This window comes from Adiantum capillus-veneris, chromosome 26, assembly GCF_014529385.1.
Source record: "Adiantum capillus-veneris isolate H3 chromosome 26, ASM1452938v2, whole genome shotgun sequence".
In the NCBI taxonomy this organism is placed as follows: Eukaryota; Viridiplantae; Streptophyta; class Polypodiopsida; order Polypodiales; family Pteridaceae; genus Adiantum; species Adiantum capillus-veneris.
The window spans coordinates 68,795,315-68,809,151 of record NC_140956.1 but is presented as its reverse complement, the minus strand read 5'-3'; the positions used below and the strand labels follow the sequence as shown (position 1 = coordinate 68,809,151).

Here is a 13,837-nt window from a genome sequence, read left to right as displayed (position 1 = left end):
GCAAGTGGAATGCCTATAGTTCACCTCTTCATGGTGCAGCTTTTGTATTGGATCCAGAGTTCCAAGGTGCAGGACAGGAGCATGATTTGGAGGTAAATGCACATTAGAACACCAACTTGAAGAAGCTTCACCCTGATCGTGACATGCACCGCGAAATCAAGGATCGGCTTGCATTTTACAAGGATATGCGAGGATCATTTGGGACAGCCGATGCCCAAATTGATCGCATCACTGTTTCCCCTATCTTGTGGTGGCAAGAAAATGGTTCAGATGGTCCAGATCTTCAGCAGCTTGCGGTAGATCCTCTTGCTTGGAGCATTGTGGAGTGTGTATAGCCACACTGCATCTAGAAAGAGGAACCGACTTGGAATGGAGAAAGCAAATGACCTTGTTTTTGTCATTGCAAACTTAAGAATGCTCTGCAAGTTAGCATCCAAAGCGACAAAACCTTTTCTATAGTGGGCGATGAAGGCAGAGGTAGAGGTGCTTGGAGAGGCAAGAGGATCTATGCATGAGGATGAACCTGTGCATGAGGATTGGGATGATATTCATGACATCGAGGACACCACTACAAATTGGGAGACGGGATGCTCTTCTGCCCTACCCAGGGTGAACATCAGGCATGAGTCATAACTCATTGCTTATAGGTTTTTGTTGAATTTGTGGCCGCCGGCTTTGTCCCCTGTTTGTATTGCACCACCACATGAGTGATTAAGTCTACATGTCACCTAGTGACTCTTACAGTTGTTATTTTTCACTCCAACCTCTACATATCTTTTTTTAGGTACTTGTAAGACCTTGGCTGGCCTTGTAAGCCATCTTCATGATCTATCATCTTTTTGTTGCAAGCTTTTGTATGGAGTCTAGAATCTATTCAGCTTTAAGTTGATGTTCTTTCTACGAAGAATCAAGATGCTTTTGTGAAGGATGATCCCAGTTCATGTGTTGTGTGTAGTGCGTTTGCAACCGGTTATTGTGTCGGCGTGTGGCGCAATCGCTTGTAAGCCTTAAGACTTACGCATCATTGTAAAGCATGCCTAAATAGGATTCTACTTGGACTAATGGGTGTGTGTAGCTCTCTAGTAACATATAGGTTGAATCCGACCTAATTTAAGCATATTTTAAGCTTATTGTTCCAGCCTGCGTTCCCCCCCGCCCCTTTTTTGTTTCGTAAACATTCCAGAGGCCCCCGTTCCCTCTCCGTGTAACTTTGAGACAAAGACGCCCTATTAGCCCAAAGACTGATGCCCCTTTTGGTATTTCTTTATTCTTATTGCACTTGAGAAAACCTGTAAACTTCTACTAGCTGTCCCACTTTTATTTGGGCAGATATTCCCCTACTCAAGCCCAATTTCGGTAGCATAACAACAATAGAAGTCTCCACAGATAGAAAGCCAAGTAAACAGAGGTTTCCCATGCACTTTATAGCACTTTTATAAACCTGGCCAGAAATTACAGTATGCTGTACTCTTTGTTTTTGGCCTCTAAAATGCACCAAAACACATCTTTGGCAGTTCCCTAGCTTCCCCAAAGCTCCTGGGACATTTAGTGACCGACCTTAAACCTGCAGAAAAATTACAGCACCCTGTAATTCTCTGTTTTGTGCCCTGATTCGCGTGCCAATCGCTCTTGTGGGTAGCTCTTCAGCACCCGCACCTGTAGGATTACTTGCCCTTTGATTTAGATGAGATTTCTCACAAGAAAGCACTCTAAATAGCGTGTGTACCTACTTTGAGTCACTGATTAGTTGATTCGGTATCTATGCAAGAGGCTCTTGCCTTGGCAATCGAGCATAAAATGCCTTGGAGCCTCGTTGAGGTGTTGATTAATCGTTGTCCAAGCCACTTACACAGATTGCGCATTCTTTTGTTGCAACAACCTTGGTTTTCTCAAAATCCCCATGAGTATCATCTCATGGAATGTGCAAGGGCTTACTAGATCCCTTTCTCAAAATCTCCATGGGGATCATCTCAAGGAATATACAAGGGCTTACCAGATCCCTTTCTCAAAATCCCCATGAGGATCATCATGTAATGTATAGGGACTTAATAGATCCCAGTTTACATGGTATTGGAGTCGCTTGTGGTAGAAGCTTCAAAAGTCATTTGGTTGGGGGATGCATTAATGTTTTGATGATACAAGAACATCCTATTTGTAGAGCCCTATTTGGTGTCGTGGTCTGTTGCTTGACAGTCGGTATGAAACCTTTTGGTCTGCCGCTTTTTGCACTATGGGAGTCCCTCATGGCATATGTATCTTGATTGTGGACGCTTGGCAGGATGCCATTGTGTTGATAGAGTAGTCATTGTGCCTCCATAGAGTCAATGGCTGACAATGCGTTTCCATGGAGAGACTATTGGCTAGTTGAATGTCTAGGCCGCCAATCCTGAGAGTGTGAAAGTATGGTCAATGGTTTGAGCTTCCATATAGACTTTACTGCAATCTACTTGATATGCTCTGTAATCTCTGCAAAGAGAAAAGCTTCAGCTTCCAAATCCTTCAAAATATGGCAAGGTAGTCTAATACGAAGACTAGTTACTTCTTGACATTCAGGGAGCTTTGAGACATTATCATATGCAGGACCATAAATTCCTTAACTGACGACTTGGTAATGGGTGTCAAATTTCAGAGGAATATAGATGGATGGAGGGGGCAAGGTAGTTGAACGTCGATATGGTGAGAGAGCTAAAAAGGCAACAGAATTTTTGAGGTGGAACCTAAGCACGAGAGAGCAAAAAGGCCAAAAGTAGATGGAGGTATGAGGGGAGGGTTGAAGGTGAGCCTTGAGATTGAATCCAGGTTAGGATAGTGATCAAGTAACGGGATTTGAATAAGGCATGTCAGCTGAAGGGAGGGGAGGAGAGCAACAGCCGAGGCCCAAGACAAGCATGGGAGATTGCAAGAGGGGTTTATGGATATAACCATACCCTCCATAGGGTTTAAACTTTCTTTAGATAGCTCACGGGGTGATATGGAGCTAGTGAGACAGAAAAAAGGACCTAGAAAGGAGACTAGCATCAAAGTTACCTGAGGGAGGCACATGAACAAGTTTCAATGTCAGTAATTGAACCAAATTTCAGGGCGGACAAAGCACTAAGGCTGATTAGGGGCAAAGTCTCACTTTCTATGAGGTGACAGGTCCCTTGAGAGACAACACCAAGATTAGGTGCAAGGCTAACTGCCTTCATTGACTAAAGGCAATGATACATTTCTTGTAATCTGGTGAGGCGTGTGCACAGCAGGCAGGCACTTCTCAGTACAGAATTGATTGGTGTTAGAGTTGCCTTGGCATTAGAGATGAAGCAGGGCACTCTAAAATGAAAGTCGAGTGGCTGGGCATTCTAAGTTTATATCTTCCACCACCTTTGTTTACCGTCTGCAACTGAGAATATACCATATACATTGCATTTGATATCAAAAGGTGAAGATTTTTCTGCAAAATTATTTTTCTTTGCAAAGAGAAGAACCAAAGACTCAGTGATGAGCAACTGTTCTGTTGCTTGCCAGTTTTATTTTCAATTCCTCTATAACATGATTTTCTTGAAAGCTAGATATATCATGGTTAACTTTGGGGAGCATCTCTAAGTCTCGTAACTTCCATTACTTTTGGCGTTAACAACACTGCCTTCCAATTCAGTAAAGATGACCACATGTGGTCCACATAGTATAACAACTACCTTGCAATTCAGTAACAAGTACACGTGTAATGATCACATTGCAATTCTGAAGCATGACCACATGTGCACACAGACCTTAATAAAACAAAAATAGCTTCTGTAGGTAAGTGCTGCAGACATTACCTTCCATTTCAATACCACGACCATGGATAGTGCTTTTTACAAGATTTGGAAGCAGCATATTTGATATCAAGAAGTAGTCTATCCTCATACGTTTTCCTCGATATCTATAAGAAAGCATGCAGAAATAAGAGTCTCAATATTCCATCAAGCAGTATGTGCATAAAATTACTGTAGAATAAAGAGAAAGTGAGAAGACTAGTTACAGCATACTTGCCAACAGGATTCCCTGACCAAGTGAAACCGCCATCCATGTCTTTTTGTTGTTGTAGCCACCGGTATGTATCAACCAGATTCCCCCTGTTAAAAATTGTTTATTACTACGTGGTAAATAAGAGTGGGTGCCACAGTCGAGTTTCATTCAAAGTGATTTACAGCCTGGAGACCTAATAATCCTCTTTTTGAGCACAAAGAGTACATACTCTTTCAAAATTTTTGAAAACCGTTCTCTCTCAGCTTGTGTGAACCCTGGTTGTCCACAATCCTGTAAATTAAGCAAAAAACTCAGATTCACCCATAACTCGTGTAATTTTGTGACTTCAATACCACACGAAACTGAATAAGAATAGCTGGCCAAAATCAATCTCTCTGTCACAAACTGCTAATGTGTCAAAGCCTAAAGAATGGAGCCAACTTACAAATGCCGGTCGAGGGGCCTAAACCCTAAGAAGAACAAGTAGCACAAGAAGAAGAAGTCCTACCAACTTATGGGGACCCCGTCTGATGGGGCCGCAATGACATAAAGGGATTAAAATAAAGTGTCACGTGACACATCTGACCCTGTGTGTCAGTGGACAAGCTACAGCATGATCAAGGTTCAGTCACTCCAGTCAATCTAGATTGAAGTGATCTGGCACTTTTGTGAGTCTATTCGTAGACCGTGCATGCCCAATCAGTTAGCATAGATGCATAATCAGTATTCCCTTCAGAATCCATCAGATTCAGTCAGGGGAATTTTCCAGTGCATTTAGCCTATTTCCCCTATTTTTGACATTTTTCACTTATTATTTTTAAGTGACTTCCCAACAAAAGTAGGTAGGGCAAATTTGCTAAGTCAATATATAAGCAAACCCAAGTTAGCACTAAATGGCAGAAAAGGCAGCAGGAGCACGTGCTCAACAAGCACCTTAGCGAAGCTAACCTCGTTGCAGATTTGATCAATCACGAAGGATCGATCTTGGCTCTCGAGCCTTGGTCCAAAGAACCCTCAGAGGAAGTATTATGTGTTCGGATGATTGATACGCACGAATTGTTCGAGTGTTTCATTCGTGATCGTTTCCTGTATTTTAGTCAACATCGTTATGTGGTCCCTTTTCCTAGGCATGACATATTGTATGTTGAGCACGTTTCTCTCATGGATGAACACGAAAGTATGCGGATTTTTCGTGAAAAACTGAAAAGTATGTATGTAAGGAAGTCACATTCCATGTCTCTTCCTTGGCATGACACAGTTTCCGAACAAGCACATGAAAGTGTGAGCACCAAGCATGGGCATTTCCGTTGTGAATTGCCACAGTTCATTGCTCTAGATCATAAGAGAAAGATTCGATTGCATTGTTTGCATGTGTTTGATGAACGGGTTGTCACTCCGTCTCTATGTTCATCTACATTGCATACACGGTCTTTAGAGAAGACAAGATTTTTTCCCTTCACTTTACATGGAATGGGTATGTTCATGGTTTTGTGTTGGAGATTGTGTCAGGAATTTTCAGCCATGGAGATTCTTGAAGACGAAAGAAGCAGGTCTCTAAACGAAATTGAAGCAAGGAGCCACAGAAGACTTTGTCGCTTTCGGCGCAGCCCAAAGAAGCAAGCGTTGCAGACCTTTATGAAGTTCAAGTACCGCACGACCAGCACATCAGAGTGGGCCGGCGAAGAGTCCCTTCCAGGATTCCGGATGCTATTAGCGATCTCCCTCAACGCCATACAGTTCGGTACCAGTACCTCACTTTGAAAAGGAGGGAATGTCACGTGACACATCCGACCCTATGTGTCCGTGGACAAGCTACAGCATGATCAGGGTTCAGTCAGTCCAGTCAGTCTAGATTAGAAGTGATCTGGCACTTTTGTGAGTCTATTCGTAGACCGTGCATGACCAGTCACTTAGCATAGATGCATATCCTCTGGTTGCACACAGCATGATCATCAGTATTCCCTTCAGAATCCATCAGATTCAGTCAGGTGAATTTTCCAGTGCATTTAGCCTATTTTCCCTATTTTTGGCATTTTTCACTTATTATTTTTAAGTGACTTCCCAACAAAAGTAGGTAGGGCAAATTTGCTAAGTCAATATATAAGCAAACCCAAGTTAGCACTAAATGGCAGAAGAGGCCGCAGGAGCACATGCTCAACAGGCACCTTCTCAGTAGGACCCTAGAAGTATCCCTAGCGTTTTTGGATCCCCACATTCGCCACACATCAGCCAGCGTTTTCAGTTTGCATCATCGCCGAAAGTCCTCCAAGCCCTGGCGTTTGTAGATCGCTAGCAACAGTACCATATGCCCTAGCGTTTTACAGTGGCCATCGCCGGAACTCCTCAGACAACCTAGCCTTTTTTGCTAGCGTTTTGCACTTGCTGCAGCGTTTTCATTTTCAGCCACAAAAGGAGCAGAGCAGCAGCGTTTTTCAGCATTTGACACAATAGCAGATTCAGCCTAGATCCATTCCAGAAGATCCCCCATTTTCAGCCATAAAAACGCAGCCAAAACAGTCATTTTCAGCCACCCAAAACAGCCCAAAGATTTGCAGATTTTCAGCAGTTAGAACAGATTTCAGCCCTAAAGTCGTCGTTGTCGTCACCGTCGTCGTCATCGGCATAGTCCCTGATTGCATCAGTCCATTGCATCGTCATTGTACCACTTTGTGCAATCAATAAGTAGACCACTGTCGACGACGATAGTGGGGCCTTTGGAGGAGGGTTTTACAACGTCTCTGGTGTCGTATCTCTCTTCTCTCTCTATCTCTCAGTCTCATACACTTGCACGCACAGTGTCCATTCACTTTGTTGTGATCATAGCATTCTCTCATTAAGAACGGAAGGCTCTCCCTTCCATAAGAACAAAAGGAACCTTGAGTACAGTTCGGAGCACTAATCTTGAGCAAAGCGCAAACAATCATTCCGCTGCACATAACATAAAGCAGGACTCACACACACACACACGCAAAGCTAATGACGTGGCAGTTGTACGGTAGTTCCAGAAATTACGTTGGCTGATGACGTGGCAGGCTGTACAGATTTTCGCGTTTTGCGCTGGCTGATGATGTGGCAAGCTGTACAGATTTCCGTAAATTACGTTGGCAGCTTTTGGCATTGCTTTTGGGACCAGAAGCTTTTGAGCTTTGAAGGCTTTTCATTGTAACTGCCTGTAAATATGAGGTTAGGGCTCATTCTCTGGCATGCTTCCTGGAGAAGGTGCAGAGTCTGGAGTATCGCCTTGTACTGTGTTGATGCAATATAAAGAAATATCGAAAGGGGCGCCAAGGTTTGGGACCAATACTCTCTGGGGTGGAATTCCGCCTCTCTCTCTCTCTCTCTCTCTCTCTCTCTCTCTCTCTCTCTCTCTCTCTCTCTCTCTCTCTCTCTCTCTCTCTCTCTCTCTCTCTTCAGTTGTTATTGAAGTGCTAAAAGTCTGTTCAGTCTGTTCTTTTCTATTGGCACGTGGTGCCCGTCTCGTCTCGTCACTCTCGTCTCTCTCTCTCTCTCTCTCTCTCTCTCTCTCTCTCCTTTTCCCAGCCCCCCAAATTGCAGAATTGCAGGTTTTCAGAAATTGCAGAATTGCAGGTTTTCAAAAATTGCAAAAGAAATTGCAGAGGTGCAGAATTGACAGAAATTGATAAAGCGGGCTTTTGTTGAAATTTGTAGAAATCACAGAAAATGTACGCCATGTATGCTTAATGCAGGAGACCATGTATGCATAATGTGGAAGCACTTGTGCGTGTAGATCTCCTTCCGCTACAAAATTTCCTCTAGTTTTTGGAACAACCAAACATGAGGAAACAAAATGATAAGCCCGACCCTTAGAAGATGCAGTTCAAAAGTGCAAAGAAGAAATGGCCGAAACCATTAACAAGATCAACCGCCACCTATTAGGGACAATAAAAATGCTCGAAGATTGCGTTTGGCCCAAGAAAGCAAGATCACTGCAATGGGAGATCGTGTGACGACCCAAGACGAAGAGATTGCATCACTCAAGAAGGAGCTCGCTGAGGCAAGATCACGAAACACGCTTGAAGAGGGAGAATTGCAACCCTTTGTAATAGAAGAACTCAACACAATCAAAGAGCAAGTGCGAGCCATCAAAGAGGGGGAAGAGCAGCATAAAGAAATGACGACTTCTTGGGTGGACGTTATTACAAAGACTCAACAGAAAGCAGATGAGACTGAGAAATAGATTGAGGTTGCCAACAAAGGGAAAAGCAAGGAAACAACATCCACACCCACCATTATCAACCTGACACTAGAAGAGGAGCAAAGAAGACATGTACGCGCTCTACATGTGAGAATTTGCGGCCTTAAAGACAAAGATAATGTAGACAAAGAGGTCAAAGAACTCATGGCTTTGATGGGGGGTTCATGAGCCGATGCACTAAAGAGCTCGGAGAGTAGGCACCAAGGAAAATGGGAGCAAGGGGGAAACCTTGAAAGAAAGCGCACTCATCCTTCGTTTTCCATCAATGGAAGAGAAGGACTTTTTGAAGAAGAGACCAACTCTTAAGACGACGGATATCTTTCTAAAGGATGACCTTACCCTCTCACATTGCTTTTTACCAAGATGGAAGAGTGGTGTTGGAGCCACGCTCCACATGACGGTGCAAGGCCTATGGGACCACACTGAAAATTACCACCTAGAATTGTAATGGATCTATGCGTCTGATGTGAGTGCTTTTGAGGAGAGTTTTATCGGGAGAGACATCATCTTCTACTCTGAGACACATCAGACCCCTGAGCAGTCTATGCCTCACATTAGTGGATACAAATGGGAGACAGCCGTGTAGACAAGAGACACGATCAGAGCACAAAGAGCGGGGCTCCGGAGGAGTGGCAGTGTTATTCAAGGAGGAGTTGCAGCCATTGATACATATAGCCCGCAGGGACGAGCAAGCTAGGTACATGTGGGTGAGATTGAGAGCACAGACTGACAGATATCTTTACACTGCTATTTGCTACTTCCCCCAAGTACGTAAGTATATGCACCACCCAAAGGACAGTCCCCCTTCTCTATTTTGGATGATGACATATGGGAATTCTCTAGAGAGAGTTGGATGTTGCGGAGACGGGCCTATCCAAACTATCACAGGATGGGGAACATACTCAGTATGGACGGCACTTGATAGACATGGGGACTGCACATGGATTGGCCATCTTGAATGGCCTACAAAAATTTCCGGTTGCGGGAGGTTTCACATGCTTTCCACACAGACATGGAGCCAGCATAGTGGATTATGTCATAGCACAGCCGAGCCTCATCTCTAGTATCCAGGATCTCATAATTGGGTCCAGACCTGTTGGGGTGGCAGTGGATCATGCTCTTGTGTCATTGACCATCTCCTTCCAGTTCAGTGTAGCACGCAGTCCACGGGTAGCAGCCCCTACTCGCTACACCTTCACGCGCGAGACGGATTTTGTATACATAGACGGGATCTACAGACGCCTATGCATTGAGGAGCCAGGGCGACGGAGCTTACTACTATACTGACACAGACATTACATGATGCAGCAGCAGAGGCATACCCGCACACCCAACCTGAGCAGAGACGCCGTTTTAGGAGCATGCCTCAGAACAACTCGTATGATAAGGAATGCCGTCATACTAGAGCTAGACTTCAGAGGGAGGTGCTTTTGGGGAACATCACTCACAGACAGTCACAGATTGACTTCCGACGCCTAGTGCGGCGAAAGAAGAGGGCATTTTTGGCTCGACTACAGCACGATCTATACCAACTATACTTGAGTCAGGACTCGCATGAGGCATGGCAGCTCTTTCATGAGCAGTCCCCCCCCAACCCCCCCCCCCCCCCCACCATTACCTCTACAGAGACTTGGGGTCAATACGCATCATCTTTGTACACAGTTTCTAGACAACCGCCTCTTCCCAACCCCCCAAATCCATGCCCACACACGTGTGCTTTTTTCACCGCTGAGATGGTGAAGAACGCCATTGACAGGATGAGGACTGGGAGAGCATATAATCATGACGGCTTAGTGGCTGAGCATTTCATGCATACCAGAGATCTACTAGCAAAGCTTCTAGCAATTATGTTTAACCGTGCCATGTGTGAGGGCTTGCCTGATACTTGGAGCCTATCTACGATTGTACCTACCTTCAAGTCACAAGACCATATGGAGCCTGGGAATTATCGCACTATCATGATTGGACACACATTGGCACGGTTGTACGCATCCATTCTTGAGCAGCAGCTGAGTAGATGGGGAAAGAGGGAGGGAATGTGTGTTGTTGGGCACGCACGGTTTAGGAGAGGTTTTTCTACTCTTGACCATATCTTGACACTCAGGGCCATCATCGAGGAGGGCAGATCCCATGGGAGACGGATCTGTTGTAGCTTTGTGGACTTCGGCAAAGCATTTGACACAGTTCCCAAAGCTAGATTGGTGCGCAGATTACAAGAGATGGGAGTACCCACAGAGCTCATTTGGGGGATCATGGCATTGTACAGATCAATAGTAGGGCATGTACGCACCTCAGAGGGTCTATCTACACTGGTTCACTCCACTATTAGGGTGAAGCAGGGTTGCCCGCTCTCTCCTACTCTATTTGGTATGTATGTGGATGAGGTTTCTGACTACATTGAGAGAGATGGTGATAGAGGTGCACCGCTGGCAGGGACAAGGATTCCGCTATTGATATATGCTGATGATATTGTGTTGATCTCGGACTCTCCGGAGGGGATGCAACGTCACTTGGATGCTTTGCATAGGTTTGCCCATGAAAGCCGTCTCTCACCTGAGGATGAAAAACACTAGGGATGGGAGCAGCCAGTAAAAAAGCTAGGACATGCTGCCCCCCCGCCCTCCAAACACCCTCCAGGGCTGCCCAATGAGGGCTATCCAATGGGGGCGCCTTGTTGTAGAAGACTCTGTGTACATACGTCCCCTAGCGCCCTGCCCACACCTATATATCCTCAAATGTCCAGGTCGGCCAGCTGTCCACCAGCCCCCACAACCTGGTAAAATGGGAAATAGGAAGAAAAGGCACCGGAAGCCCTATGGGCTATAGGAAAAAAGTACCGGCAGGGCTGGGAAAATACTCCCAGCCTGTAGGAGCCTAATGACCATGGAACCAAGCCTAAAACACAAGCAAAACATGGCTAGACACAACCCAACATGCGAAACCTACCTCACACTGGTCGAGCACAACCACAAAACAGCCGCCGCTGCCTAACACTTGTCCCTGGGAGAAACTAGGAGCGACTATACGAATCCAAAGAGATGCATGAACTCTAACACCCCCTCAGCTCCTGGAAAGGAAGCTGGAGTGAACAATCTACAGCTGTAAAGAGAGGGTTTCATGGATGAGGATACGTGCAACAAGTCTCTGCAATAGAAAAGTATCCTGCAGTAAATACGATACAACTACTATCCCCGAAAGACGTCAGGGAAGTAAAATGCTGTCCGCTGAAATTAAATTTAGCTCTATCAAGAATCACCTCAACTCAACCGACTCATAAGTCGCACAACCAACATCTGTAGAAGGTACTGCTGCTGACCGCTCGAAGAGAATGCATCAAAACTAAGGGTAAAGGCATAGACTACTAATGGATCATTTCCCAAGTCTAAAGTACTTCACTTTCGAGGAAAGAGTCAAAAATCTGCACTTCCGGTCATATACCGCATGCCACAATCTCCAAGCTGCTACGGGAAGTCCAAAGAAAGGGGCAACCAAACCTTCTGAGAAATCAATTGTCCAATGACAAAGAACCAAAGAGCTGCACCAACCATCATATACAATGGAGGAACTGCAAACTGCATGAAGGAACTTCATCGGAACTTAGAGTGAAACTGCTATTGATCTTCATATGTCTGGAACACTGCTCGAGAGGATATCACCCCACTCTCAGAATGAATCGGGAATAAACATCTAGCAAAAAGTAACACACATCAATACTAAGACTGTAGCTAACACAACAAGATGAAGATACCCTGCACCCAAGCTCTCTAAGAGAAGAACAAGGTACTATAGAAAGCCGCCAAATAGACTATCAATCTTGTCCGTTGCACATGGAGCCACAAGAACTGTAAGGAAGTAGTCCCGAAAACTAACTCACAAGCTCGCTCCACACCCCCCTCTGAATGGAAAACACCCGAACCGTGGGTAACTGTCATAACTCTCCAACAATCTCTACCTATCACCCGAGAGAGGTGAATCTGAAAAAAAATATACTGCGGAACCTGGAAGCAAATCTGGGAGAACCAAGAAGACTATCTCCCCACTGTAAAGAATGCCGGCTAATTGTAATCGGTTCCTAATCCCTAAAGGACCACTATCCACCTGTACGAAACAACATGCCAATCTAAGGATAAGGGAAGTAGGTGTGTCTAGAATGATACAGCCTCCAGGGATCAATCTGGAAGACAAGGCATAGCTAAAAAAAACATCCGCCGAGATACTAAGTGCACTGTGGGCTAAAGCATACCATCCGAAGCTGCAAGAAATGGGCAAGGAAACCAAAGACTAGAAGACACCGTGCATGGTACTCTGTTGGATGGAGCACCGAAAGTCGACTGAAGATGATAACCTGAAAGCCTCCTTTACAAGAGAAGTATCCTCAAAAGTACGGTATGAGGTAACAACTGACTCAATCCCACATTGGAACAGAGCAAACACTGTCACTGAAAGCTCCACAGCTAAAACCGAGAGCTCCCCCCAAGATAGGAAGCCCCCCTTTCTACTCAATCCTGGGAAAAGAGAATGAATACCAATCGAAGGAAGTCTGAGACAGCCTGGAGTAAAACTACTTCCTCTGTAACTGAATAGTAAAACCTTAACCTCAAGGAACTCGAGACTCAAAGAGAATCACACCACCGGTAAACTTGGACTACTAAGAATAAAAAGACCTGAAAGTTCGTCATCTGAGAATCATGTGTGCCAAAGAAGCAATCGGGGTCCAGAAAGGACCCAGCTGCTCAAGTAAACTCCCTGAGATCAAACCAAATGTCCGCCGCTTCTCTACATCTGCCAAGATCAAACCTGTAGGTACAATCCAATACATTATGCCAAACTGCATATAGACTCAAAAGACCACATATATTCCCACTGTTGTAACTTGCTTCCTTAAAATTGTCACCAAACGAGTTCTTTGTAATTGAGATCATACCCACCAATCAATTGTGCAATCTATATCCAATACACAACATGACGCCAATACTCATGGAAAGAGTAAAGGAACCGGCTCGGGGAACAAGCGCGTGAAGAAAGTTGGGACTGATCTGTAACATGCAAGAAAGTTGGGCAAAAAACTGCAAGGGAAGAACCTGCCATACTTGCGCTAGATCTGCACCCGAAGGATTTCCCTCAAGGTTGGAGCTCTCCAAAGGGATGTATGGAAGAAGCATCCAAATGTTGCTAATTGTAGGAGTAGGAACTACATGACCCCACCAACTGTCGACACTACGTGCAAACCTGTCATCCAAAGGATCTCGACAAATCTGTTGTCGAACATTAAGAAAACCACCCATAATAGGTTGCAAACCCGCCCCACAAACTAGTACTAACAAGATCACAAAAGGGAAAAGAAATGACCAAATCTGTAGAGCCACACTACCATCGAGCAAGGAGAGAACATGGAGATAGGAGAAGTCCACATTCCAACAAAACCTCCTCGAAATGTTGTCTTTGTTGGCTAAGGGTCTGGCACCACATGCTCCACGTCTAAACCTCATCCAAGAAAGTCGGATGATCAAACAAGAAGTGGTTCTAGAGATAAGAGTATCCCCCTCTGCCTGCCAAAACCAAATCCAACACATGCACTGGAACATGCACCTAAACTGCTACGTACCAGATGAGCAAGAGACCACTCGTGCC

General features: G+C 45.0%; 1 protein-coding gene across 1 annotated transcript in view; it reads right to left on the bottom strand.

Moving 5' to 3' along the window:
• LOC147423614 (DNAse I-like superfamily protein) overlaps positions 1–13,837 on the bottom strand; it is a 96,275-nt gene that overhangs the window by 15,895 nt on the left and 66,543 nt on the right. Inside the window, exons 6-8 of the mRNA XM_086501747.1 lie at positions 4,220–4,281; positions 4,011–4,097; positions 3,801–3,904 (exon numbers count right to left, since the gene is read on the bottom strand). Of these exons, the coding sequence (XP_086357873.1) occupies positions 3,801–3,904; positions 4,011–4,097; positions 4,220–4,281 (253 nt within the window). The remainder of the gene's footprint in view (positions 1–3,800; positions 3,905–4,010; positions 4,098–4,219; positions 4,282–13,837) is intronic.